This window comes from Berghia stephanieae, chromosome 3, assembly GCF_034508935.2.
Source record: "Berghia stephanieae isolate SIO BIC M18660-M18661 chromosome 3, UCSD_Bste_1.3, whole genome shotgun sequence".
NCBI lineage: Eukaryota > Metazoa > Mollusca > Gastropoda > Nudibranchia > Aeolidiidae > Berghia > Berghia stephanieae.
In genome coordinates this window covers 45,369,079-45,396,578 of record NC_088362.1, presented here as the reverse complement: position 1 = coordinate 45,396,578, position 27,500 = coordinate 45,369,079, and the positions used below count along the sequence as shown (strand labels likewise).

The 27,500-nt window shown below is 36.3% G+C and overlaps 1 protein-coding gene across 2 annotated transcripts in view; it reads right to left on the bottom strand.

Moving 5' to 3' along the window:
- LOC144967832 (LIM/homeobox protein Lhx5-like) overlaps positions 1-27,500 on the bottom strand; it is a 175,013-nt gene that overhangs the window by 39,996 nt on the left and 107,517 nt on the right. For both annotated transcript variants that reach the window (XM_078905508.1, XM_078905507.1), the window contains exon 6: positions 617-769. In XM_078905508.1, the coding sequence (XP_078761634.1) occupies positions 617-769 (153 nt within the window). The remainder of the gene's footprint in view (positions 1-616; positions 770-27,500) is intronic.

Genomic DNA, 27,500 nt, shown 5'->3' with positions numbered 1-27,500 from the left:
ACATGCCACGGTTAAACTAATACAGTCATTGTGCTTCATGATGATTAATCCATCATCGCGCACTTCACCGCATCTCTATCTATTCATCTTGCTATGTATTCATTTTAACTTATCTTATCTATATAGCTATCTATATATCTATCTGGCAATTTGTTTGCCTATCTATATATATATATATTTCTCTCTCTCTCTCTCTCTCTCTCTCTCTCTCTCTCTCTCTCTCTCTCTCTCTCTCTCTCTCTCTGTGTGTCATTTGTCTTGGTGCTTAAACAACTTGATTAGGTGGGACGCAGTGAAACCAAAAATGGTTTTAAAAAAACGAAAATTATCATCTCCCTCCCTCCCCCCCCCTCTCTCTCTCTCTCTCTCTCTCTCTCTATATATATATATATATATATATATATATATATATATATATATATATATATATATATATATAATCATTCACTCACTCTCTTCAAATTTTACTCAATTCGCTCCTTATCTTCGAAGGTAATTAATCTATGACACCAAATAACAACAATCAACTACAATTACTACAAATCAGTAACAACAAGAAGAACAACAAAACAATAACAGAGGTTTCAGGACACACAGAAAGGCATCCCAGCATTACCTGCAGGGTGCATGCCGGGGGGTTCCATGCCGTTGAGAGGCGGGGTGCCCTGAGAGGGAGGTAGGAACGCCATGCCAGGGTGCCCATCAGGAGGGGGGCCCATAAAGAATTCTCCATATCCTTGATACCCTGGGTAGAACTCAGGCCCGTTATCTGAGGAAATAAAATAGAATAAAGTTTTGTGGTTATTGATTACAATAAGTAAATATTGTCATTTAGCATTTTTTTTCTTTATTTCTTTCTTTCCTTCCGTTTGACACCGAAGGAGTTGATTACATCTCACCAAACTCTTCACAACAAACAAGTAGCCTTGTTGATGTAACACATTCTTTTGTTTACGTCATTGTTATAAATATTCGACCATGTCTGGATCTTCAGAATGTTGAACATTCTATTGACTACTCCAAAGATGTACATTCTATGATCGACAAAGTGGAACATTCCACTCCAAAAACCATTTTTTTTATTGGACCAACTAAATCCAAAAGTGAATAAAACATTAGATTTCGTTCACCAGATCGAGATCAACAGAAGATTGGATTAAAAGGTTCAAAGACTTGCACCTTCAACTCTTTCTACAGAGATCTGCCAAAATTCTCACATCTATCGTTGAGACATGATTTGTCTTGAGCTTCTAATCTTGCTTCGGAAATTTAGAGGGGAAAATCGTAAGAGTGGGTGTATTTATTTATTTTTCTCTTTAGCATCTTTGTTTATTTTCTAACCCGCCCAATGCATGTAAGTTCCGCGAGCATTTAGAAGATATCGGTGGCTGCCCCATCTTATTTATTATATTTTTAATGTAGAACATACTTCAGTTATGTTATATTTATATCAAGAAGCTTCTAAATATTATAAACAGGAGGAGTCGATTCGTTTTCTAAACACAAACACGACGTTAAAGGCGTGAAAAATTAATAAACCACTCACTAGAATATGTTTAAATACTAGTGGAAGAAAAACGTTCGTCTCTTAGAAAATAAACATGGATTTTTTTTTCTGTATAAGCAACCTATACTGTACCCGATCTTGTTTTTCCCTTCCTTCCCATTCCCTCCCCATCCCTCACACTAGCCCGTCTTCACTCTTGAATCCCCTTCGTGTCTTTCGCGCCATTCTTATGCAAATCCTCTGTCATGTTCCGGTCTAGTGTTTCTGGCATGCGCAGTAGGGGGGCATCTGCCATGTGAGGAAGAATCGGAGTGAGGGGGTCGAAAGAGGTCGAAGGATAAGTGTTAGAAGAATTGGCTGAATTAATAAATACTTTTACTGATGACAAAATACTTTTGATTGTCGGCCTCCTGAAATCAAACCGGTCTCAAAAGCTCAGTTGGTAGAGCATACGGTTTACGAGTAAAGGGGACTTGAACCGATGGCAGGAGCAGTCGAGGTTTTTCTGACTTCCTTGTCCCCCCAGAGGTGATTGGGTAGCAAGATCTGTTGGCAAAAAGTACTTTGCAATAGACTAGCTTCCTATCCTAGAGGTAGCAAGAAAATTGCTATTGTCCATTCAACACAATAAAGATCGGGATAAATTTCAATTCTATGTGCCTTATAGTTATGAGGGCCTTATATTTTTTCTCCTTGGAATAGAACAAAAGGAGTGAAGACGATCAGGGCTTAGAGCAAGTGTTTAGGTCATCGACTTCTTTATCGAAGTTGATAACGATTTAAGTTATATGAGTTCTTTTAAATTATAAACCAAAAAGAAAGAGAGGAAAACAACGAAAAACGAGAAAAAAAATGGTCAGAAGAAAAAAAATGGAAAGAAAAAAAAAAGGAGGGAAACCCAAGAAAATTAAGAAAATGAAGAAGGGAGAAATAAAAAAGAAAGAAATGGATCCCTCATACAATAAACAAAAAAAAAAAAAAAGTTCTGGAGAGGAGATAACGAAGTTGTCCCAACAATCAGTATTGTGACGAAGACATAATGACGCAATTTCAGGGGAGAGAACCTAGAAAATTGACAATTTTCCAGTTGAGGGCGGAAGATGAAAAGGGTCGCCCGGGGCGGAATCTTGTTGTGTCAGTCGTGCTTCTTGCATTCTCTGGCATTCTCTCAGAATCTGGGCCATTTTAACGGATGGGACGGACGGACGGACGGCCCGCATTCTAGGGTATGTGCAATCATTTTAGTGCCTCGGATACTCCATGACGTTGTCCTTTCAAACATTAAAATTTATATTTATGTAGCTCATTTCCACAATGTTCACAATGCTTTATTTTTATCAAACCAAATTCCAATTTCATACAGTACATTTCGTCTGTTAGGCGCCCTAATATAGTTGAATCGAATTTGATTTTTATATATAATAAATTGTGTGTGTATATATATATATATATATATATATATATATATATATATATATATATATATATTAATGGGCACGATGTAGTAGCCAAGTATTACTGGATATGATTTTTGTCACAACCAGCAACTGGCCACGCTCAATACCGCTTCAATCTTTATTTCCTGATAAGTCGTACTTTTCCTGCATTAATCAACGACAATTTCTTCATCCTCGAAGCACCATGACCAAGATATTGTGACGTAGATAGTAAGAGATGTTTATAATATTCGTGGATGTTCTGGTGTCATTGCCTTTACAATCTCATTATTATAGTAAATTTGACGTGGAAAGGAGCCAGCAAAGAATTTAATCAAAATATTTAAAAATTGTGAAATGTTATGGATGACTGGAAGAAGAAAAAAAGAAACGAGAATGTGACCGAAACTCTCCCATCTCCTGTTAACGCAAACACACAAAAACGCACGTACACACTCACAAAAACACAAAATCTTATTATCTCTCTCTCTCTCTCTCTCTCTCTCTCTCTCTCTCTCTCTCTCTCTCTCTCTCTCTCCATACACACACACACACACATATATATATATATATATATATATATATATATATATATATATATATATATATCCACATCACCATCATCACACCATCTCAATCATCATCTTCATCATCATCATCATCATCATCATCATCATCATCATCATCATCACCATCACCATCATTAACACCATTATTAACATCATCATCATAACCATCATCATCATCACTGTCATCATATTCATCATTATCATCACCAAAATCATCATCATCGTCATGGTTATCATCACCATCATCATCATCACCATCACCATCATCACCATCACCATCATCATCATCATCATCATCATCATCATCATCATCGTGATCATCATCGTCATCTTACTCTTCTCCGAATCAATTACCCCCCCCCCCCCCCCCCCCCCCCCCCCCCCCCCCCCCCCCCCCCCATTGAATTGAATTGAATTACTATTACAGATTCGTCAGTGAAGTACTTTCTAACAACTCTGCTTCTGTAACATGCCATTCAAGTTTGAGCAATCCCATAAATTACTAATTTTTTTCTCAAGAGAATGAAACCCGTCTCATTCAGAATTTAATTTTGGATTAATCTTCCTTTCTCAATAATTAGTTTTCTGATATGCGCACGACACAGGAACGAGCGTTGAATGAAACGAAGTATGAGTATGAATTGGTTCGAAGAAATTCAGATGGTCGACAGCACTATGTAAAGCATTTAGCACAAATTAGTGGTGAACAATAATAATAATAATGACACGAGTTTATAAAAGAACAAAAAGAAAATACCAAACACGGAACGTTTCAGGCTCAAAACCCATCTTCAGTCAATAACAAAGCGATAAAAACATTAAAACACCACTTAATATACAGACAGACGGCCGAGAAATATTAGTTTTTGTTTGTTTTTAAGGGTTTTACGGCGCTTGCAACACATAAAGGTAATATCAGCGCCAATAAAAAGGAAGAAAATAGGATTTTAAAAAGTTCTAGAATTACAATAAAAGCACCCAAGAAAAGGGAAGACAAAAGGGGAATTGGTTCAAATAGGAAACAGATGTAGATTCCAAGAGCACACTATCAAAGTACTTAGTTTGAGATTACCATAAAGTCTCTTCCAGACACAAGCACAGTCCCCACTAAGAGGAACACACTCAAATGTTTACAACTCATATATAAAATGTATAAAAAACATAATACAATGCATAACAGAGATATGATTTACAAGGAAAAACTAACTATACATTTGACTGGTTACCTCTCAGCCAGGGTATCCGGCCAGGGCCAGGACAAAACCAAGTAATCTCATTCCAAGACAAAGACAGAAAGCAAGTTCCAAGTTAGAAAACATATAGGGGGATAGAAGGCACAGTAAGTAACTCCCTGACCACTATGGGAGATCAGGAATCCCGCCCAGGAGAAATGTTTGTCACATCTGTCCACGATTCAAAAGATCCTGTTACTTGCGGACAGCAACGGTGCCGAATCAAATATTTCTCTTACGTCTGGATTTTACGTGATGCATTATTAATGTTTTCCTTGTTTTGTTTTTTTGTTTTTGGTATTTAGTGAAGAAGGGTATTGAGCCTGAAACGTTCCGTGTTTGGTATTTTGTTCTTTTTTCGAAGCTGTTATGTTCATTTTTGTTCATTACTGTTTACAGTCCACAGCTTCTAGCGACTTAGTATTCCGTAAGGCTGTGTATACAAATGATGACTTTGGTGCAGAGTCATGAAAACATTCTTTGATCTATTCATTCATCGATTGCCATTTGTTTTATAAAATCTATCACAAAACCGCCCACACAATCATTTCTAAATCAAAGCATTTCACTCTTATAATACCATTTATTTTGTTAAATAAAAAGAGAAATCAAAACACATCAACACATTGTTAGGCATAAAAGGTTCATTAATTCATTTTTAAATCCACCGATGTCTCTCTTTGTGTTCAGCGAGTTAAATTCGTTTTAATTTTTTTTTTTTTTTTTAATGTTCATTTTTTTTCTAAATTGTATGGGAGTTTTTTTCTAACCTATATCGTAGTAACGTGGTAATACAACCGTGATAATTTTTTTTAAAAGACAAAGATAATCCCATTAAAAGCCTGTTGCTTTTTAAATGTTACAACAGAATAACACATATTACTGCATATTATACCAACAAGTATGTGAGCCCAGCTGGGATCTAAAATGCACGTCTTTTATATGCGAATTCATGAAGCTGAAAATTTCATAAGCTGTATTATAATGTTTTGTCATTGTCATGTACGAAAATAACGCTACGATACCTTTTTTTATAGATACCAAAAATTGGACCCGGCATTGCCGTAAATGATGAGATTATTGTCGTGGAAGTCGCCATCTTGAAAAAACCGCCATGTTCCCTTCAAGCGAAGAGATCAAACGGCATTAGGGGAAGTGATGCATTCAACAAATGATGCGATTATGGTGTTAAACAAATAAAAATAACATATGAAAACAGCTAATCCGATGATGGCCATAAATCGGAACTGTTTCCCAAGAATAAAGAGAATAATAAAAGCCACACCACTGTAGGTACGCTGTTTTATTTTACCCTATTTCTCATAATAAATTTGATTTATATAACGAAGAATTCAAACTGATTTTAGAAATTAATTGGAGCGGTATTTGTTGTTCTTTTAGGTCATATCAGTGATGCATGGGAAAAAGAAAAGATTCGCACAACACATAATATTATGATAGCTAGAGTTTGAATACAATTTGTCAGTCCCTTCAATAAATCGTGAGTCACTCAAGTCAAACAAAGTGGACTTGCTTTAAGAAATAACTTTTATTTAATCAATATAAAATGCGTGTGATTTATCATTTCCCTTTCCGCCCACTATCTATCCATCTGCTCTTGTTTTTTTCTCCTCGTCCTCCTCCTCCTCCTCCTACTACTACTACTACTACAACCACTACTACTACCACCACCACCACCACTACTCCTACTACTACTACTACTACTACTACTACTACTACTACTACTACTACTACATCTACTACTACTACTACCACCACTACTCATCCACCCTGCTACTTCATGAGTGAAATTTGTTTTGGGTTTAGAAAACATATTATTAGATACCAGCTATCATTAAAGTACATCATAATATTGTCCATGATTTTATAAAATAAATTTTGTTTTGCTATTTTTGAATTTTTAGTTTTCGTTTTTTTTTATTTTTCATTATTATAATTTATTTTTCTTTATTATTTTTTTTTGTTGTGAATTCAAACCGCGATGAAACAAAGTAAATATCAAAGGCAACCTTCTATTTTAGAATATATTAATAGAATTTAAATGGTCACAGTTGCAATCGAACAGTTTCAAAATAAAGTCATAAAACCCGACCTCATTACTTGAAAATAATTTTTTTTAAAAGTGCAACCTTGAGTTTTGTGATCAAAACATTTTTGTCTGCTCTTCAAATCTGATTACTGTTTGGTTTTGATTTTTAAATCTCAATTGTTACACACCCAGTGACAAATTTAGAAAGCGAAAGGTGCGATGTATGCTGCGCGCATTCTGTTATACACGCGTCATTATTCTCACGCTATTTTGCCTTTTGTGGTCTCTTTTCACAACACATTAAAGGCGTGAGTTCGTTTTTTATTTATTTGTCCAGCTAAATATTGAGCGCACGCGTCACGTTATTTCACGAAGCGTCGCGAGTAAAATAAAATGAAGTATCCATGAATGGAACACAGGTAATAAAACTTACCCATTCACACACGTGGCAACAGTCGGGGATGAATGAGCGCTTCATTCAATCAAATGCCTGGCGTACAAGTACGTACAAAGGAAATCAAATTCAACAAATTATAAATAAAAAATGTCTTAACTCTAATTGGTGTTTGACTTCGTTCGAATTTGTTTGATGCCGACTTTATTTTCCTAAATCCACAATTAAAAATACACAAAAAGGGGCGCGACTCGGCGCGCTTGTTTTGATCCGTTCCCCTCTGATCCTGGTTTTGATTTTTATTATAGATATTGGTTATGAAAACACACACAACTTTTACTTTCAAAAGTGATTATCTAGATATAGTGTGTTTGGAGAATTCAATAATAGAAGAATAACCATTAAATTTATAATGATTTTAATTGAATGCAATAAAAACCATTGTGCTTGTTTAAATAAACGTAAAAATTGCAGTTATGGATTAAGCGTATATCTTTGTATATCTTTTTAATTGTAACGGATTTACTGAAAATTAATTTAATTTTATACCTTAATTTTTAAAAATCTAAAATCTTCTTTGTAAAGATTAACTCATTGTTTTCCAGATTCTAATTATCTGACAGGATTATTCGTAACAGGTCGTACATCTATATCAAGGAAGAAAGAAAGATGGGCCAAAAAAATAGACTCGGCCTATATCACTATTCATCTTCTCGCTCATCCTTAAATTATTGCTGTTCAATCATCTTGTCTTTCTAAAAGGAGAACACTCTGTTTGGTACTCTGTCCATACTCTTTCGAACCTTTGAGAAGCTATGAAGAAGAAAAAAAACCCAAAAAACCAACCGTTTTGGGGGTTTTTTTTCTTTGTAATATTGGCCAGATATAAACTAGTTCTTCAAATTATATCGAGCAATTGGATTTAATAGTCTGATGCCACGTCGCCCAGCAACGGCGGCCATCGTGGTTCTAAACAAAGAAAATAGATACTTTTTATTCTTCATGCTGGCTAGAACTTTTCATATGTCTTGTGATCAGAATGTGTAAAAGTCAAAACATGATCAGATTTATAATGTTTTTCTCCTCTTGATACGCTTCTATGCTCGTCGGAGAAATAATATTTCATAAGGGCGTCCGCCATTGTTCCGATAGTTTAGAACCGGTTACTAAGTTACCATGCGTCATTACGAGGTAAGTGACGTTACGACTGTTGAGGTGTATTAAAATGACTCATATCTTGTCAAAAGCCATAAAACATGGGATTTCTTTGAAATCATTGACAAGTTGAGGGTTCATTTATTCTATCCATCTGAAGGACAAGTTTTCTGGCCAAATTTTACTTAATGTGTTGTTTTTTGTTTTTTTTTTTTTGTAGAGTACGGCAGTTTAGTGCCGGTTTTAGACTATCAGTTATTGGACTATTAATGTTCAGAGTTAAACATTTGACCCAGAGAAAATGATAAAAACGATTGTTTTCCCCCCAAGTGAATTAGTATTAATGTCTCTTCATTTCGAAAGTAAATTACAAAAACGACCTTTTTAATACAGCCTATAACAATTTTTCATATTATACGACCAATGTAAATAGTCGTACATTACAAAAAAGTTAACCAACCAACTCTCTCTCTCTCTCTCTCTCTCTCTCTCTCTCTCTCTCTCTCTCTCTCTTCTTTCTTTCTTTTTTTTTCCTCTCTGCCTGTGCACGTGTTAGAGAATGTGTGTGAGTAACATTAACATATATATAGCGCAATATCCACTAAACGTGCTCAAAACGCTTTACAACACGTCACTAACTAAATGGTAACATCACATACATGACGCCTATTATTGGGCGATATTGCAAAAAAAACAAACAAACAATCCGACAGACAACGCTGTAAATGACCAGGTACTCATTTTACTCTTGAGTACGGTGAAAGAATGCGAGTCGAGTAAGGAGCCTTTTTCGCCCAGAGGGGGTTTCGAACCAAGGGCCTTCCAATTATGACACAAGACCACACGAGTAGGACGGAAAGAAACAATGAAATTGAACGGGAAGATGAAAGACAAAATAATATTAAAGAGAAGGAGAAGGATGAGGAGCAGGATGAGGTAGGAGAAGAAGACAAGAGGTGAGGTGGGACCTCCACGGTTGTATCATCCCGACAGGTTGTACAAGTAATGTAATCCGACTTCAAACAGTCTGAGTGAGATCAACTCTCTCTCTCTCTCTCTCTCTCTCTCTCTCTCTCTCTCTCTCTCTCTCTCTCTCTCTCTCTCTCTCTCTCTCTCTCTCTCTCTCTCTCTCTCTCTCTCTTTCTTTCTTTCTTTTCTATCTATCCACCTAAATAATGTCTGCAGTGTAACGGTAGCACTTTTGGCCGATTAGTAGGTCTGAGAATCGGTCCCCTGGCGAGGTAAGCTGATTTTTATTTTTTTGGAGAGGGGGGGGGGGAGTGTTTTTCCCCTGTTATTTGTTTGTTTTCTTTGTTGGTTTTTTGTTTGTTTGTTTGTTTGTTTTTTTTATCTGCTTTGGCATTGCTTCTTACACATCTTTTCAGATTTTAGTCTGACACAGCACGACCTATTTAAAAAAAATATTTGGACAGAAAACTTTTACTTATAAAAATCGATGGATTGAAATAACCCCCAACTGGTCAAATAGTCAAACTATAGACAGCCTATACATAAAACTTGAAAAAATAAGAGTTCCAATTAAGAAGTATCGGGTTTGGGGCTCTTAAACAAGTTTAGGGTCAAACCCAAGACTTCCAGAAACCCGAGACTCCTTTTAAAAACTCAGGTTTGATAAGTCTCAGGTTTGGCTCTTTGACAAGATCAAAAGGGGTTGAAATCATTTTAATAGATCGATATTTCAAATAAAGTTTGCTGGTCATGATTTAATCCATCGTTACTTCTTGTAGCGAATTTTTTTTCGAAAAGTCTCTTGTCAGAGTACGGCGAAATAGCAAAGACAGTGTTTATTTGTTCTCTCAATTGCTCTGTGTAAACTCAATCCGTACGTGTAAAACCTATCACCCTTTGCATAAGTGGTCACTTTGACTGGACCCGTTTTGAATCTACGTCATAATACGATGGTCAACAGGTACTTCAGAGTGGTCAAGTGTGTCCACATAGCTGTGGAATGTCAGAGTCGTGGGAAGTAGCTAGATTTTTGGTTTTAGATGTTCCAGAAGAAAACAGAATATTATCATGGTATCGGGGAGCTAAACTCGGTGCCAAACTGCACAGCACCCTTAACTTGACGGAGAGGAAGGGGTTAGCGAACGAACACACTGGTGCGCAGCTATGTGGTCTTGTTGTATGATCGGAAGGCCTTGGGTTCGAGCCCCGCTCCGAGCGGTGCATGGTTGAGCCCTTGAAAAGGCTCTTTACTCACATTCTCTCGACGTATTCAAGTGTAAAATGAGTACCTGGCCGTTAGCATGATCTCTCTGTCGGAAAAATATTTGTATTATCGCCTAGCAGGCGTCATATGTCTAGTCCTACATACTAAATGTTGCTGTTGGCTTGGGGCCCATTGTAAAGCGCTTTGAGCACGTTCAGTGGATATTACGCTATATAAAAGCTCAAATGTGTTTAGTTTGAGTGCAAGTTGGTCATGATTCCCACCTAAGTTAATTTCTACTTTGAAAATGAAATAAATGAGGACACGATTGCAGTGACTTTGAAGTGGAAGTTTGCCGTTTACGTAAAGCCAAGGCCATGTCTTTTTATTAAACAGACCTGTCAACTTGAAAATATAAAATTTCGTAATTTTTCGGAGATTTAAGTTGTAGTCACTATATAGTTAACTTTAAAAATCAACAATGTACCCTCACGATGATTAAATAACACTTCAAAATGTTTAAAGGTATGTAGTCTGGCATCAACTTTCATTTTCAATGCATTTTAATGACTTCAAAATGCTCACGAAGTTCTGAAACTGGAGCCGAAATGTCGTAATTTTTTTGGATTTTTTCGTAATAGTAGGCAGATCTGCATTAAGAGATCGAACCACTCAGGCTTTTGATGTTGTTCACCTCTAGCTGAACGTACGACAAGACAGCATGACAATCTCTCTACTAATGGCTGCGGTCCGTGGTCCGTCTACTGTGGTCTGAGGACTAGCAGGTGGCCCATGTTTTCTTACCCCTTCTTCGCCCCTTTTTTTCTTCCTTTTTTTTTTCTTCCCCTGCGTATTATTCTAAATCTTCCGTCATCCGGTTCACGTTACGACACGTGCGTGCGCTGTGTACCTAGGATTTTTTTTTTCCAGTAAAAAAAAAATTTTTTTGCAATGGTTGACAAACCTGAAGTGCGCTGTTTACGGCGAACAAAAGAAAAAGATTGTGTCCTGTGACAATCATCGGTTCTTTTTTTTTTTTTAGATCGTGATTTTTTTTAAAAACATTTTTTGGTTGGGGGGAGCCAATCTCAACAGTAATGACTTTAATCCTAAGAAAAATACATATTATGCGAGTACAGCTTAGGAATACCAAAATACCTCCAACTACGGTGAGCTGAATGGGGAGGGGGGGGGAGGGGAGGGGACAATTCATTGAAAAGAGAGAGAGAGAGAGAGAGAGAGAGGGAGAGAGAGAGAGAGAGAGAGAGAGAGAGAGAGAGAGAAGAGAGCGTAAAAATGTTCTACTTTATGTAGATAAAACATTTAAGCAACTAAATATTAAAGTTCTCATGATCGGCTTTATCGCCATTTTATTGTTCAGCAAGTCACTTTCAAAAGCATTATTATTCCAGAGCAGTTAAACCAATCCAGCTTGCGTTCTGGCTACTTCTGGTCTTTGTTTCCTCTGGACAAACTGTTACTGTCCGGCTTTCCTTGGCACCAGTCAATGGTCAGTCGCGATATGCGTATTCTATGGAGGTCAGTGTTGACCGTGGTCAAACTATTGTTGACTGCCCAGCTCAACATTCTGTTTGGTTCTTGGACACAATGATACTGAATAGTGACCGATGGCGAAACAATTTACTCCGGACAGGCGGGTCTGTTCCCGTCCCGGGTGTTTCATAATAAGTGAGAAAATGAAACACTTGTGAAGATAAAAGACGGCGGAGGGATACAATGCTTTCTTCCCGGTGAAGTGAAATAGTGCCCCAACTTCTGGGAAGAATAATAATCATTGCACCTATCTAAACAACGGTCTGGTTTGTTTTTTTATTTCTCTCTCTCTCTCTCTCTCTCTCTCTCTCTCTCTCTCTCTCTCTCTCTCTCTCTCTCTCTCTCTCTCTCTCTCTCTCTCTATCTCTATCTATCTATCTAGCTATCTATCTGTGTGTGTGTGTCTGTATATATAAATATGTGTGTGTGTGAGTGTGTTTGTGTGTAAACGGTTTCAGGTCTATAATATATTCTTCTGATTTGCAATTATTCAAAACTAGTATTTTTCTTCTCAATGGTCGCCTGGCGTCCTCCAACATCTCGAGTCTTCAAAGACCCTGGCACTGACTGATTTATGTCTTGGACAGTGTTTATCGTGTACTCTCTGTACACGACAGGTGTAAAGTGTGTAGAATTTCTCTATTAATCACACAACACATGCTGTTTTATTTGTTCTTGTGTTTTTTGTTTGTTTGTATTTTTTGTGTTTGTTGGTTTTGTTTATTTATTTATTTATTTTTTTTGGTTGACTTTTTTTTTATCTTTGCATTTAGTTTCTCATTGACATCATTCAAACATTTACAAAGTAATAGGCCATTGTTAAAAGTGAAATTTGGGACATGCAACTACACATTGTGTTTCGAGAAGGAGATAAGGATGTGTGTTAAAAGATCATGAAAATACGAGATAAATAAATGGAGACAAAAAAATTTCAAGGATAGAGAGAAGGAATTGTATTGGATATAGGAGATATGTGAGAAGACGAAGGGGTATTAAGTCGTTAGAGAGACCGAAGGAGCGAAGAGGAAATAAAGTCGTTAGGTCATCCGTCTCTAAGACCATCAGTGTCAATATCTAGCCATTCATGCATGTGCCTTTTATGGGCTGTCCTTCCATTGTCCAGCACCGAGCAAAATGATGTTGTCACAAGCTTGTTTATGACGGGGTCAGACCCCCACAAACTGACCGTAAGATGACCATTGTGGGGCGTTAGCCAAATGACAAAAGTGTTAGGGACCTGGTCTCCGAATTTCTTAACCACCCTTTAAATTACCTCGCTGTGACATGCCTGTGGTTTAGTACTAACACCAACCAATATGTAGTGGTATCCCTACCCCCTACTATCACCATAGTACCGACTGGGATCAATCAAATCTTTGGTTGAGACATTCGAGATCGTAGAGGGATGGGAGAACAATATGCCCCAAGTGGTGTTCAAAATACTAATTTCTGAGGATTTTCGGGAATATTTTTATTTTATTAGAAGGCACGCAAATGTCGAAATAACTACCACCCGTTTGATAATGTTTGGAACTTCTAACTGTTCAAGATTTGGTTTAAACTCGATTTTTAATGCAGAGAGTCAAGTTTTCGCAAAGAATCCTATGATATTTTCTAACATTTAGATTGCATAAACCGTCAGCTTTGTTGCTCTTATTTTGATATAGATCAAATATGGAACAAACACAATGCCAAGACAGTGAATTAAGATTCTTCAATAAACAACTAAATTGACAATAAAGCCAACCCCAGACCAAAAGCCATCTTCGGCAAACAAAAATATCGGAGTTTATTGACTATATCATATTCGGAGAGGGTGAACAGTAGTGCCAAAGGCATCGTAGTATCCTTCGATTATGACAATATTGGGATGTTTCAGTGACAACAGCTTCAATCTTCATTCAGTATGATGGTTTACATCATTTGACTAATTCTTTTTTTTTCACTTGCATCAACTAATTAAATGCACATGAAAAACACCGTGTGATATATCATATACCACATAATACAGAAGGAAAATAGAGAAATAAAAAGTAATCATAAGTCAAATACTATTTATAATGTTCTTTAGATTATGTATTGAGTCTATAAGTTAAAAGTGACGCTTGATTCACTATAAAATGCATTAATGTGTTGTTGTTTTTGGGGGTTTTTTTGATAAACAATAAATACAATGTCAATGTTTAGTATCGACTACAAAGACGTATGTCATAGCCATTACCCAACGTCAAAGCAATCACACACGATGTTTGATGAACTATATATTTTCTTAAGATAAAATTCTGAACACGTGTATATGGAAGGTGCCAGACAAAGCAAAAAGAAAAATACAAGAAAGAAAAATTTTAATCACAAAAAAATCAGTCTACTTCGACTGGGGATCGAACCTCAGACCTTCTGATTACCGGTCAGACGTGTATTTTTCTTTCTTGTTTTGTCTATCACCTTTCATATACACTTGTTCAGATCTTTATCTTACACCGGTGTCTGCTTTCTAGTTTCTTAGTTATATATTTTATTATTTCTTTACTGACCACTGGCCACTAATTCTGGTGCTCCGTGTCCTCTATTACTGAACTACTCTGGGCATGATGCAGGGTGGGTCAGGTGACCCATTATGTCCATCATAGCTACCACTGCTTCCATGGCATACAAAACAGAACCGACGGCCAGCGTTGTGTTCAAACTGACCACCACCAGGTCATGAAACTGACCACCATCAGATCGTAAAACATTTTGTCCATTCAATCCTAATGCCTTAAAATGGTGGGCGGATAATTTACTTTCTGATTTTGAAATGGAAACCTGGGTGTGAAATCTAAGCCACAATGCTGAGCTCCGTGTAAAACTCCAGGATTATTGTTTTCTTTTTCGAATCCATCTTGAACCTTTAACAGGCGGGGTTCGATTATAACTCGACATAAAATCGTACTGTTTTCACCAAGACAGCAGCAACTATCATGCGACTCGGTCTATTACTACTCTCTTGTTGAAAACGGTTATCGTTGACAACGCTAGATAAATAGATAAATTATATTAAGATGGAAGTGAGACTGTGTTTTCTTGATTATGTCAAGAAAGAATGGACATTGTATCAACATTGTCCACATTTTTTCGACCCTTTAAGAAACATATTTTGCCATTCTTTTGGTGCCTTGTTGTCAGGGTTTCTTTGTTTTTTTTTGTTTTGTTTGGTTTGTTTTGTTGTTTTTTGTTGGGTTTTTTTTTTGGTATTTTTTTTTTTTTTTGGGGGGGGGGGGGGGGGGGGGTTCGGTTTGTTTGCTTTGTTTTGGGGTTTTTTGTGGGGCTTTTTGTTGTTTTTGTTTTTGTTTTTTTTTTGCTGGGAGGTTCAGTTTGTTTGGGTTTTTTTTTTCTTTGTTTTATTTAGGATTACTTTATATCTTTTTAAACCAGAGAAACTGATGAAAACTATATTTTTCAATAGCTTTTCAAAATAACGTATTATTGATGGCTTTTTATCTTTAGGATGGTTAAAAAAAACACAACCTCATTGGCACAGCCTCAACTACTATTAGTTTGAGGGAAATTAAGTCTCGCTGTTAAAGGATAAAAGTGAGAATGTCCCTATAGGAGGTCTTGTTAAGGTGGAAAAGTTGCGGGACTTACTCGATTTTACAGCTTTACTGTTTGAATGAAAACCACAACTCTTGAAAGAAAAGTATAGTCCTTAAACTCCTCACACAAGCAACAACAATTATTTTAGTTAGAGAGCTAACTGGCGGCTATTAAAAGAGGACTACTGCTAAGTTTACCGTTTTACAGCCAAATTATGCCTTGTATAACTCTTGAACTTTATGTCTCTCTTAGAATTTCAAGTTCGAGACATCAACGGAGCACTGTTAAGGTGCATTGAAAGAAATTCTGGTTGCTAAGTTCGCAAATAATTGAGATATTGAGATGAACGAGCTGATGTTGTAAAAACTAATAAACAAGTAATTAACGGGTTGTGGGTGTTTTCCTAAAGTTGTTGCAAGACATGAACAACCGAACATCTTCCATTAGAATAAAGACGATTAGAGTAGCTTCCCGGAAGTTGGATGGTCTCGACTGTCTTCTTGTGTCCGCCATTAAATAAGGGACGCAATCATTGCTTCTACACGAAGTGGGTGTGATAGTTAGCATGTTTGGTAATTGGTGGTTGGTCTTTAGGTGAGGATAATTGACATTGACCAGCTGGGATGAAAGGAAACGTCGAAATGTCTGTATTTAGAAATAAATTAGGGTGCCCTTATTGGTCATTTCTTTAAATTGACATAATGGCATTTGAATGCTGTGTTCGCAACGTAGTCAACGATGACTCTTGCAATTGACGGAGAAAAAGCATGTAGAACAAACAATATGATTTGGAACTTTTTGGGGTTTTAAGAATATCTAGTTCTTCCTTGATAGTAAAAAAAAAACCAAAAACGAGAGCAATGTGGTACATAGAAGCGGATATGTATTTTATTGATTGATTTGTCCAAAGAATCGAGTTTTAATATATTTTAAATATATTTAATGGCCGAATTTTAATATAAGTAGACCTATAAATGACCGAATTTGTATTCAATTGAATACACCGATGCCAACCGTTCGAAAACACAAATTACATTACTTTGATTATCACCTCGATATATCACCATGCTCTCAGCTCACCACAATCATCAACACCACTACAATCATCAACACCACTGTAATCATAACGCCACTACAATCATCACCAGCACCACAACCACCACAACCATCACCAGCACCATCATCATTATCATCAACCATAATAATATAGGAATCACGTGGATTAAAAAAGCACAAGGCACGACCTACCACGAAAACCACCAGATTTTTTACACTGGACCCCGTCTTTCTCCTAGGCAACCCCAGGATTACCAGCATAGATACACGGGTATTGTTATAGGCTTATAGCCATAGATCACCCTAGTCATTATCAGATCCACGGGGAGAGAAGGAAAAACGCTACCACCCTGAGGTTTACCGAGGACAACAGATCAAATATTGATACGAGAACTGATACTCGACTCAATTTAGGTCTCTTTGATACTGAGCTTGGTCAGTGATCAAGTGGGTGACAAAGATCTCAAAATCTCCGCTGCAGTGTTGTGTATTTGGGCAAGCCATTCTGACTAAATGATTCTTAAAGCAAACGCACTTGCAATGTTCATGCTAAAATTGCTATTCTTTTTTCGGCAATTACAAATATTGCAAGACTGATCATCTTACAAAAATAACCTCTTAACGAGCAGTAATTCCGAATGAACTTCAAATCTGGTTGCCTATAATTTATTTTGGAAATATGAGAAGCAAATCCTGACAACGCGCCACACAAATGCGCATACAGTGGAATCCAGATAAATCCAAAACCGTCATACCAGAATGATTCGTTGACTTTTAAGTAAGGTTCCATTATCAATGGCTATAATATAGAATAACAAATTTTGGACCAGCAATAGATGTTGACTTAAAGCTGAAGCTGACTTTAAATGTTGTCTCCTTTTTCCGATTCCACCGAACTTGAATTCAAAATATCTTTTAATCGGAGTTTTATAATAGTATGCATCTCTGTCTTGTGTGGCCACATCACGTTACAGCTCCATATTAAATACGTTGTTCTATGTTCTGCGCTTCCCCGTGGTCCATCTAACTAACTGGGAGGCAAGCGCACGGCTAGATACTAGATCCTAACGTTCCATCCATAGTGATAATTCGACGATCATAGCGATAACAGCCCACAAAGGAGTAGCTAGAGGATTCATCCGCCGATAATATCACACACAAGAAAGAAAAGCTGTCAGTACAAAAAGGCAGTGTAGCCAGTTGTCTCCCCTTTCGCGTCCTTGACGACCGGTAGAAAAATAGAAAGTATGACGGGGATTGACATGGTATCAACTGATAAAAATGTGAAAAATATTCCGGGATTTGCCGGGAAAATAAATGAACATGATATTAGTTGAATGTTTTAAATGAAATGCGATATCAACTTACTCGAGACTAGGGGTTAAATTGGGAATAACATTCTTATGAGATTTCATGGAGATACAAAAGTCAGTCGAGATGAAAGGTATCAAATATTCCAGTGGTATGCGGTAATAGCTTATGATTATGGAGCCCTTAAGATACGAGTTGTAACTCGATATCAAATTGACGTAAATCATATACAAAGTGATGTCTATTTATTACGCATTATAACAAACTGAAATGTAAATTTATGGTTTAGTTTCAGTTTTGTTTTCTAGGCTGCGTTACTCACGGACTATTTATTGATTGACTGAAATGTGAATAGTATCGGGATTTTGATCAGATTTAAATATCATATTTAATTATTTATTTTTTTAATGGAAATAAGAGATACGTTACTCGCGGAAAAAAAACAAAAGGAAGAAAATATTTTGCCTGTCTAAAATATTATAATATAGGTCAATGATATCCATGATATTACCCATATTTTATAATATCATTATACAAATTATGAAATGGCTAAGCTACATAATAAAATATATTGCATTGCTGTGGGAAATCCTGGGCTAAAGTAATGTTTGGTTAACCTGTACATTCGTATTGGTGGGGAGAATGTCGTAAAATTGAGTGACTCCTCTTTTTTTTTTTTTAATGAGTTTGTGTCATACATCTAGCTACCCTTTTTGATATATGTAATGAATTATGGGTCAAGATAGAGTTTTAAACATCATAACACCTTTTAACAAAATAAGGAGTCATTCAATTTTGCAACATTCCGCACATTGATTATGGGCACGGCTGGCTTATTGACCAAACATCAATTTCAATAAATCGATATCCGCCCTCTGAGATCGAACACCAGACCTTTAACTTTAAGCGGCAGCTAACAAAATTGTTTATAATTTTTTCATGGAACTCTGTTTTCAGTCATTATGCTTACATAAAATATGATAAAGTGCAAAGTGATGAAAAAAAAGAGCAAAGTGATTAAGGTGATATTATATTGTCGGAAATTCGACATCTGTCTAACAGTTTACATGTCTGTAACAAGTAAAGGTTCTGTCAGACAAGTTTGTCATAGGCAATATTAAAATACAACTCAGTTAAAGGATGCCAAATACAAGAATAAAAAAACAAACCCAGCAGAATAGAAAATCTATTTAAGGCACATCGGTTGTAATTTTCAAAAAGTCGAAAAATCCCCACACTTAAGCTCACATTTGATTTCTATGTACCTACATACTGTTGAAATGTCGGTCCATTTTTATGACAGAAAAGTAAATTTTTTTTGGTGGTTTATTTTTTTATTTTTTTATTTTTTTTTGCGGGTTAAAAAAATGTGTTCCATTCAACATTATATATCTTTGTTAGTCCCTATTCTATTCTATCAACTTCCCCTCACAATAATATAATTGATAATATGATGGAGAATATGAGTTAGTCAAAAACCTGTTGAGATAGTGTGTGTGACAAAAGGGCGGTGGGTGGTATTCATCCGCACACGCGATTTGGAAACCCGATCGCTTATAGCTTTATATTTCGATGTAAGTAAATTAAATCCAATTAAAAGATTAATTGAAGGTTGGTGAAATCTGCCGGGGACGATCTCCAACCCCAAACAAAAAAGAAATAATTTATGAGCACCGATGTGTGAGGCTGGACTTTAAATTTTGAAAAGTGTTAATTTGATTAAAATAGTACCAACCAATGGTTTCCGGGTGGTTTGCCTTAAGGTGCAATCACACAACCCGTCTTTCAGCGTTATTGAATTTAAGAGGTTCTGTTTTTCTCTCTGTCTTTTCACAACTCTCTCTCTCTCTCTCTCTCTCTCTCTCTCTCTCTCTCTCTCTCTCTCTCTCTCTCTCTCTCTCTCTCTTTTCTCTATGTCTATCGTCGAAAATAAGCATCCATAAGAATTGGATAGATACGAAAACATTTTTTAAAGAGAGATAATAGGCCACAACAAATTCATAGAAACGTTTACTATTACTCATCTAGTCAGCTGATCCTGCGTAGGACGTTGCTTCCCGAACTTTCTTGCGAAACAGATTACGGTTTTCCGCCAGTCTACTTGCTTGAGTTACTATTACTATAACATATTATCTCTATTATCCATTTATAGGTAGACTAGACCTTTGTCGAGGTATGTAAATCCACCTTTAGTCAAGTGCGTGCAAGGATAATAATGTGTGCAACAGGGTTGAACAAAGCTCATTTTCTATTTATGAGTTATACTTTCAGATCTGATTTCTCCGAGTATTGTTCATCGAGGCCCACGGCGTATCACTACGGTTATTCACCATCAATAAATAAATAATTGCTCCTTTGTCTAGTTACCCTGTTCCAAGTGACGGCGGAGTGATTTATACCCTCAGTGACAGAAATGTGCGAAGTTTACGATATTTGAAAAATATTTGAAAAAATTAACGGATGGTAGACTTTTTGACAGTTTTTATAAGAAGGCGAGATGGTAGGGAGATAGGTGCGTCAAGAAAATAAGTGGGGCGGTATTATGAGATGGATGTGTAATTATGTAGATACATCGGGGTGATAAGGGAGAGAACTGGAGATAGACAAAAGAGAAGAGATTTAAAGAGATATTCTGATTGTTATTATTATTAACCAGCTACCTCCGCAGCGCACTCTGGAAAAACACGAATTTATAAATTTGATCAGAAAACTCATTCTTCAAATATCGATCGATTTAAATGATCCTCGTCTTGGCAAAAACTCTAAAATCTGGGAAGTCGCGAGGTCTTCCTTCACTCCCAGGTTTGAGAGTTTTTTGCCAAGAAAAGGGTTATTTAAATCAATCGATATTTGAAAGACGAGTTTTCTGGCCAATTATTTATTTAATGCGGATTTTTTGTTTCCAGAGTTCGGCAGTTAACTGGTTAAAAATAGACAGACTTGGAGGACGAAGCCTCAGACCGAGCTGTTGTTGGAGTGCGAGGAAGATTTCTAGATAATCTGAGAGACGGAATATATTACAGAAAAGATATCATTACAGATATTCAATTGTTGGTGTGATTTTACGAATAAAAAGAAAAGAAAGAAAGAAAGAAAGATGGAGCAGGGATTTCATGTTGGTGAGTGAGTGTTAACGATTATAAAATAAGCTTTCTTTTTTCTGTTTTTTTTCTCTATGACTTTTGCAATTTGTATAAAGTCAGGGTGAGATCGTTGGCTGAAGACCCTTTGTGAAGGAACCCATTCAGTGGATATTGCAATATATAAATACTCAAGTTCTTGTGTGTGTGTGTGTGTGTGTGTGTGTGTGTGTTTGTGTGTGTGTTTGTGTGTGTGTGAGTAGGTGTGTATGTGTACGTGTTTTGTGGGGGGGGGGGGGGGGTAGAGGGGGTTTGTTGTATTTTTTTTGCTTTGTTTTGTTTTTGTTTTTTGTTGTTTTTTTTTTTTTTTTTTTTTTTTTTTTTTTTTTTGGGGGGTTTTTTTGTTGTTTTGTTTTGTTTTTTTTGTTAGTCCAGAGGTTGAAGGTGAGAAGTGAAAATTTAAAACACATTGACACTGTTACGGTTTATGTAAGACCGGAGTCTCAAGAACGTAGTATTGGTTTCCTCAGAATGAATACATGAGTGACTGCACTACAATTCATAAAACTAATTTACCACCTTAGCCACAATCGTGGATCTAGTCTATGAGGTGATAAGCGACGAGGTGGTAACTGCTAAAATCGGTATGATGATATCGATCGTGAATTATTATAACAATCGTAGTGTTAATAATAATGATAATAATAACAACGAGGAATAATAACGATATTTGTAACAATCTCGTAGATAATGAGTATCGATAACAAGGACAGGATACGACAACAACAAAAAAGAAGGAATTAAAAAGCCATTTGAATGCATGACAAGCCTTTTATGTTCCTGCTTTTGTTCGAGGTTTCTCTAATACGCCATAAAACAGTTTATTTTCTTTTGTTGTTTCTTTTCATGGACCGCCAATCTCTTATCTTCCCGACGCGTTTTTGCTTCTTCATTTCTAAATACTATTTTACAGGAGAAAATGTCGTTCAGTGCTTTGATTGCAATCTTCGAAATATAGAAAAGGAAAGATGCTCCGTCGGGTATTTTAAAAAGACGTAGTTTTTCATAGCCACGAGGTCCGGAGACTCTTAGCTCACTCAATCCTAGAGATTTTAGCTACTTTTCAAAATTGGAAAAAAATGTATTAAAAATGAGCATGTACATGGATAGTTTTATTATATTGAACGACCATTAACATGTGAAAATGAAAAACAATAGCTTTAATACTACGCCTATAATTTGTCTCAGAAAAATGTAATTATTAGGCATGGGGTAAAAGAAACCCCGGTAAACTACGAATATAGTCGGTGTTAGGGTTAAATGAGTTAAGATAAGACGCTTGTCTATCACAAAATGCTTTCGCCAAATCTAACAGACCCAGCTAATCAATCACTGCTGGGGCCAGGTAAAAAAAAAAATCGACTTCACCCGGGATTGATCTCGGTCCCGTTACGTGTGAAGCGAGTGCTCTAACAACTGAGCTTTCGGGATCCTCATTTACCGGTATGAATGATGATAAATGCGTAGATAGAACTAAACACTAAATTCGGATTTTCTCTTGCATTTCTATTGTCTATTTTTGGCGGTTTTTTGGGTATAATTATATAAGAGCTGGAGTAAAACACATTGCAATAATGCCCTATCCAATAGGTAGCGTGCGGCTATTTGGGCTTGTGGTATGACACTCGCTCTGGGTTCGAGCCTTGCTCGGCGCATAGCTGAGTCCTTGGAAAAGGCCCTTTACTTACATTCTCTCACCGTACTAGGGTGTAAAATGAGCACCTGGCCGTTAACAGCGTTGTCTCTGTCGGAAAATATTGTGTAATATCGCCTAACAGGCGTCATGTCTCGTCATCATCGTCATCATCATCGTCATCATCATCATCATCATCATCATCATCATCATCATCGTCGTCGTCATCATCATCGTCATGATCGTCATCATCATCATCATCATCATCATCATCATCATCATCATCATCATCATCATCATCATCATCATCATCATCATCATCATCATCATCATCATCATCATCATCATCATCATCATCATTATGGTCTCATTGTAAGGAAACTAATCATCAAATTGTCTCTTCCTACAAATCATGTTCAATACTTTTGCTGGCTTGGGAAATCTTATTTATTTATTTATTTATTTATTTATTTATTTATTTATTTATTTATTTATTTATGCTTTCATTCATTCATTTATTTATTCATTCATTCATTTATTCATCTATGTATTTATTTATTTATTTATTCTGTTAAGTAAATTTGTTATTGTTGAAACATAATATATTGTACGAATAGGTAAACGCATTGTCCTGCCTACGACGATGTAATCATGTAACTTAATTGATCGAGATCACGATATCACAATTTCTGATCAGAGAAATGAGAGGCATTGACAGAAGAAAAAAAAAAATATCTAAAATCCAAGTGCTCTTGAACAACTGACTGTGTCTCGCTCGTCGTCTGCTGATCCGGGTAGAACATGGTGCCTTTGATTTGCCAACAAACGCGTTGTAAAGATTGCAGATCAGGTTTGAACGTTGTTCGTATTGTCAGAACGTATTGCTACGGGGTCAATCTTTCTCCATGCTTTGTTGTTATTTGTTATTCTTATTATCATTTATTATTCTGTATCAATATTTAATGCATGCATGGCTATCTGGTGTTGGATCTTCCATTAAATTTATTGAAGCGGGTGGGTTGGGGCGGGGGGGGGGGGGGGGGGGGGGGGGTGCGATACGGAATTTTGAGCATGCAAAATTCACCGTACACATATTATACATCACTTCATAAAAACAAAGATTTGGAATTGTGTTAGTCGGTTAGCTGGATGGCAGTATTTGCGAGTATTTATTGTTGACGCTCTATTGATTCAAGTTCTACAATGCTAAAAAGCTATCTTTGTTTTGTTTTTTTATGGCGTAGAATATTCATTAATAAATGTACACACGCAAAAAAAAAAAAAAAAAAGGATAGATAAATAAATAGATAAACTGATTAATAGATAAATTGATTAATAGATAAACGAATGAATGAATGAATAAATAGTAAATAGATAAATATTTTCATACTTAAATAAATAGATAAATAGATACCTGGTAAGAACTTGAAGAGTGAGGCTATTGGACCCTTGATATTAATATTATTTGTTTTACCTGTTTTGTGTGATCTGGTGGTAGAGCACTTTGTACGATGGACTATTGTTCTATCCATAGGATAGCAAGCAATTTGTGTCTCTGTTTAAAAGTATACGGACGACCAAGTGAACTCCCGACTCCATGGTCCTTATAAATTGGAGGGACTAATTAATGTAACACTAATTATGGCTGAAAATATGTAACGCTGGTATATGAGTATATCGCTCATTAATTGTTATCATATTAACTTTCTAGAACCGTGGAGTAGGAGAGAGGGGGGGGGGGGGAGGGGAGGAGTTGAAAGAAGTGACTGGAAAGAGAACAACAATAATCCCCAAAAATGGTAAGAAAAATAATCAAAACAATATAAAAAGAGGAAACTCAACAGGCTCAGTCTCGCATGGTTGCACCATGTTAGTGAGAAGTAAAAAGAAAAGGGATGAAATACAGAAGTGGGGGAGGAAGGAGAGAGAAGTTGTGAGGTCGGGTTGGTTACATCGGCGTGCAGTGGTAATTGAAATAAGCCGCTTAAACCAGTTAACTGTGGTACGTTGGAGAAACTCGTATTTAAAAATTTGGCCAGAAAACTCGTCCTTCAAATTTCACTCGATTTAGATGACCCTCATCTTGGAAAAAAAACTCTCAAACCTGAGACATCGCGACCCCAGGTTTGAGAAGTTTTTTGCCAAGATGAGGGTCATCTAAATCGATCGATATTTGAAGGACGGGTTTTCTGGCCAAATTTTTATATACATGGTTTTTCCAGCGCACGGCGGTAGTTAACTGGTTGAAATGTCGTAAAGTTTGATCCATAAAACACGGTGTTCCATGAAATGAGGGCATTGTAGACAGCTCATAACTTTCATTTCGAGTTGTCAACCAAAGATACGTCATTTGTTTTATTGAATTTGGTAATTCTATGCGGTTTCTTTTGTATTTATTTTCTTCTTTTTTTAAAAATCTTTTTAAATTGTTGGGTTTTTTTTTTATTTTGCTTTGTATTATTTAGAATTTAAAGATAGGCGATTATCTCATATGAGATGTGCATGTACCTAAGTGGTTCCTTTTTTTGGTGGAGGGGGGGGAGGGCATGGCGTTCCAGAAGAGACTAGTGGATGTATTGCCGAAGATGCCAGCTAGTTTTTTTGGGTATTGCTCATGGAATCTATCTAGTTCTACGTCTGTTGTTTGAATTAGACAACATTTCTAACTCTGATCTCGCGATTATCATCGGTACAGCAAGTAAAAACTCTTGGACCTTTACTATCCGTTTTTCCTTCGAAAGAAAATAAATTACTTTTAATGCATGACATGGAAAATGTTTCTAATATAACGAATAAAAATCAACTTTGCGTAGCGTAGTGAGCATAGTGAAAGAGTTTGTTTTTTATTTTAAGTGCACTATGTGAATAGTTAGTTATCGTTTCCTTCTCCTATATATCTGCATTCAAGTCTACTAGTCTCAGAGCCGATGGTTTTGATGTATTGATTTGTATTATGCTGAGGTAGTATATTCTTTATTTCCTTCTTTCTTTCCTCACTTCCTCTTCTACCACATTTTCTTCTTTCCTTCCTTCCTCCCTTCCTTTTCCTTTCTCTTTCGTCTTCTCCTCCTTCCTCGCGTGATAACCAAGTCTCAACTAGTCATACCAGAGTTAGTTTAGTTACAATCAACACCTTAGAATACAAACAGCATGATTGATTCCACACACACACACACACACACACACACACACACACACACATACACACATACACGTTTACATTAACTCACTCAACCCTAGCACCGAATATATCCGTAGTTTACCCGGGTTATTTTTACCCCCATGCCTATTTATTACACTTTTCTGAGGAAAAAATGTTAGGCTAACGTTTTTTAATTTTTACATGTTAATGGTAGTTGAATAAAACTAAACCTCTATCTATGCCCATATGCTCATTTTTTGTACATTTGTTTTCCAATTTTGAAAAGTAGCAACATTCTCTAGGGTTGAGTGAGTTAATTTCACGTCTTACAAAACTAGAGAAAACTATGACGAGATATACACTATTTCTATTATCAATAATAATAATAATGATAATAATAATAATAATAATATGCCTTTGTTAAACGGCAACAACAACCACATTTATATAGATAGAATTCAACAGACATCCCAGCTGCAGATACATGCAACATTTTATCAAAGACGTTATCAAGTCTAGATCGATATCTCTCCCCCACCACCAGTCTTCCCTCCCACCTGTCTCATTGTCATTGTGTGTCTGTCGTCGTCGTCGTCGTCCCAGCCAAGTGTCTTGTCTCTTTTGTTTCTATTCTCTTTGGTTATTTATTTATATCACTAGACTAACATAATATCTATTATAATAATATAATTGCCTTCATAGGATCGCAGTGAAGAAGGAAAGAGTTAGAGAAAGAGAAAATAGAAAAGGGGGTGAAGGTTGGGGGGGGGGGTGAAGAAAATGTGTGTGTGTGTGTGTGTGTGTGTGTGTATGTGTGTGTGTTTGTTTTTGTTTTGCTTTTTGGTGCTGGGTTTTTTTGTTGTTATTTTTTGGTATCTTCAGTTTGTCGTTTTGTTTTTGCTTTTTAGTTCATTTTATTTTTAATCATTAAAAAAAAAAATCTTGGGTTTATTTCTCTTGCGTGTTTTGTATAAGTTTATAATATGTAAGTGTAAGTACGTATCTGTCTGAGTTCTTGTGATGGATTACTATAGTTGTTTGTGTGGTATAGATAGGATCGGAGGGTTGGGGGTTTGTTGTTTTTTTTTTATTACGCCAAGCCACTTAATTGTTAAAGGAATGCCACCGAGTCTCAAGAAGTTAAGAATGGTTATAATGACTTTGAACGAATGAGAAACATTAACAGATTATTGTAATCAAAATGGCGGGGTAAAATCCATGAAAACAATCGGTGATTGGACCTTGAAGGGATACGATATACAACGGCCAATCACGAGCATACAATCAAATCTTTGGACGCACTATGCAAACTTTTGGAAGAAAAATAAATTTTAAAAAAAGTAAAAAATAACATCAAAGGGAGATGAAGAGGCAGAACAATCAGGTGGAAATCACATATCTAAGTGTTCCCTTTTATTTGCATTTAATTAATTTTTTTTCGAATATTAACATTATCTATATTTACTTTTTCTTCAAGATTTTATCATTATTTCCTATTTTTAATTTATAGTTTTTGTATTACGACTTTCCACCGCCATTCCCGTGAGTATTGCTAAAGACTAATGATTCTTA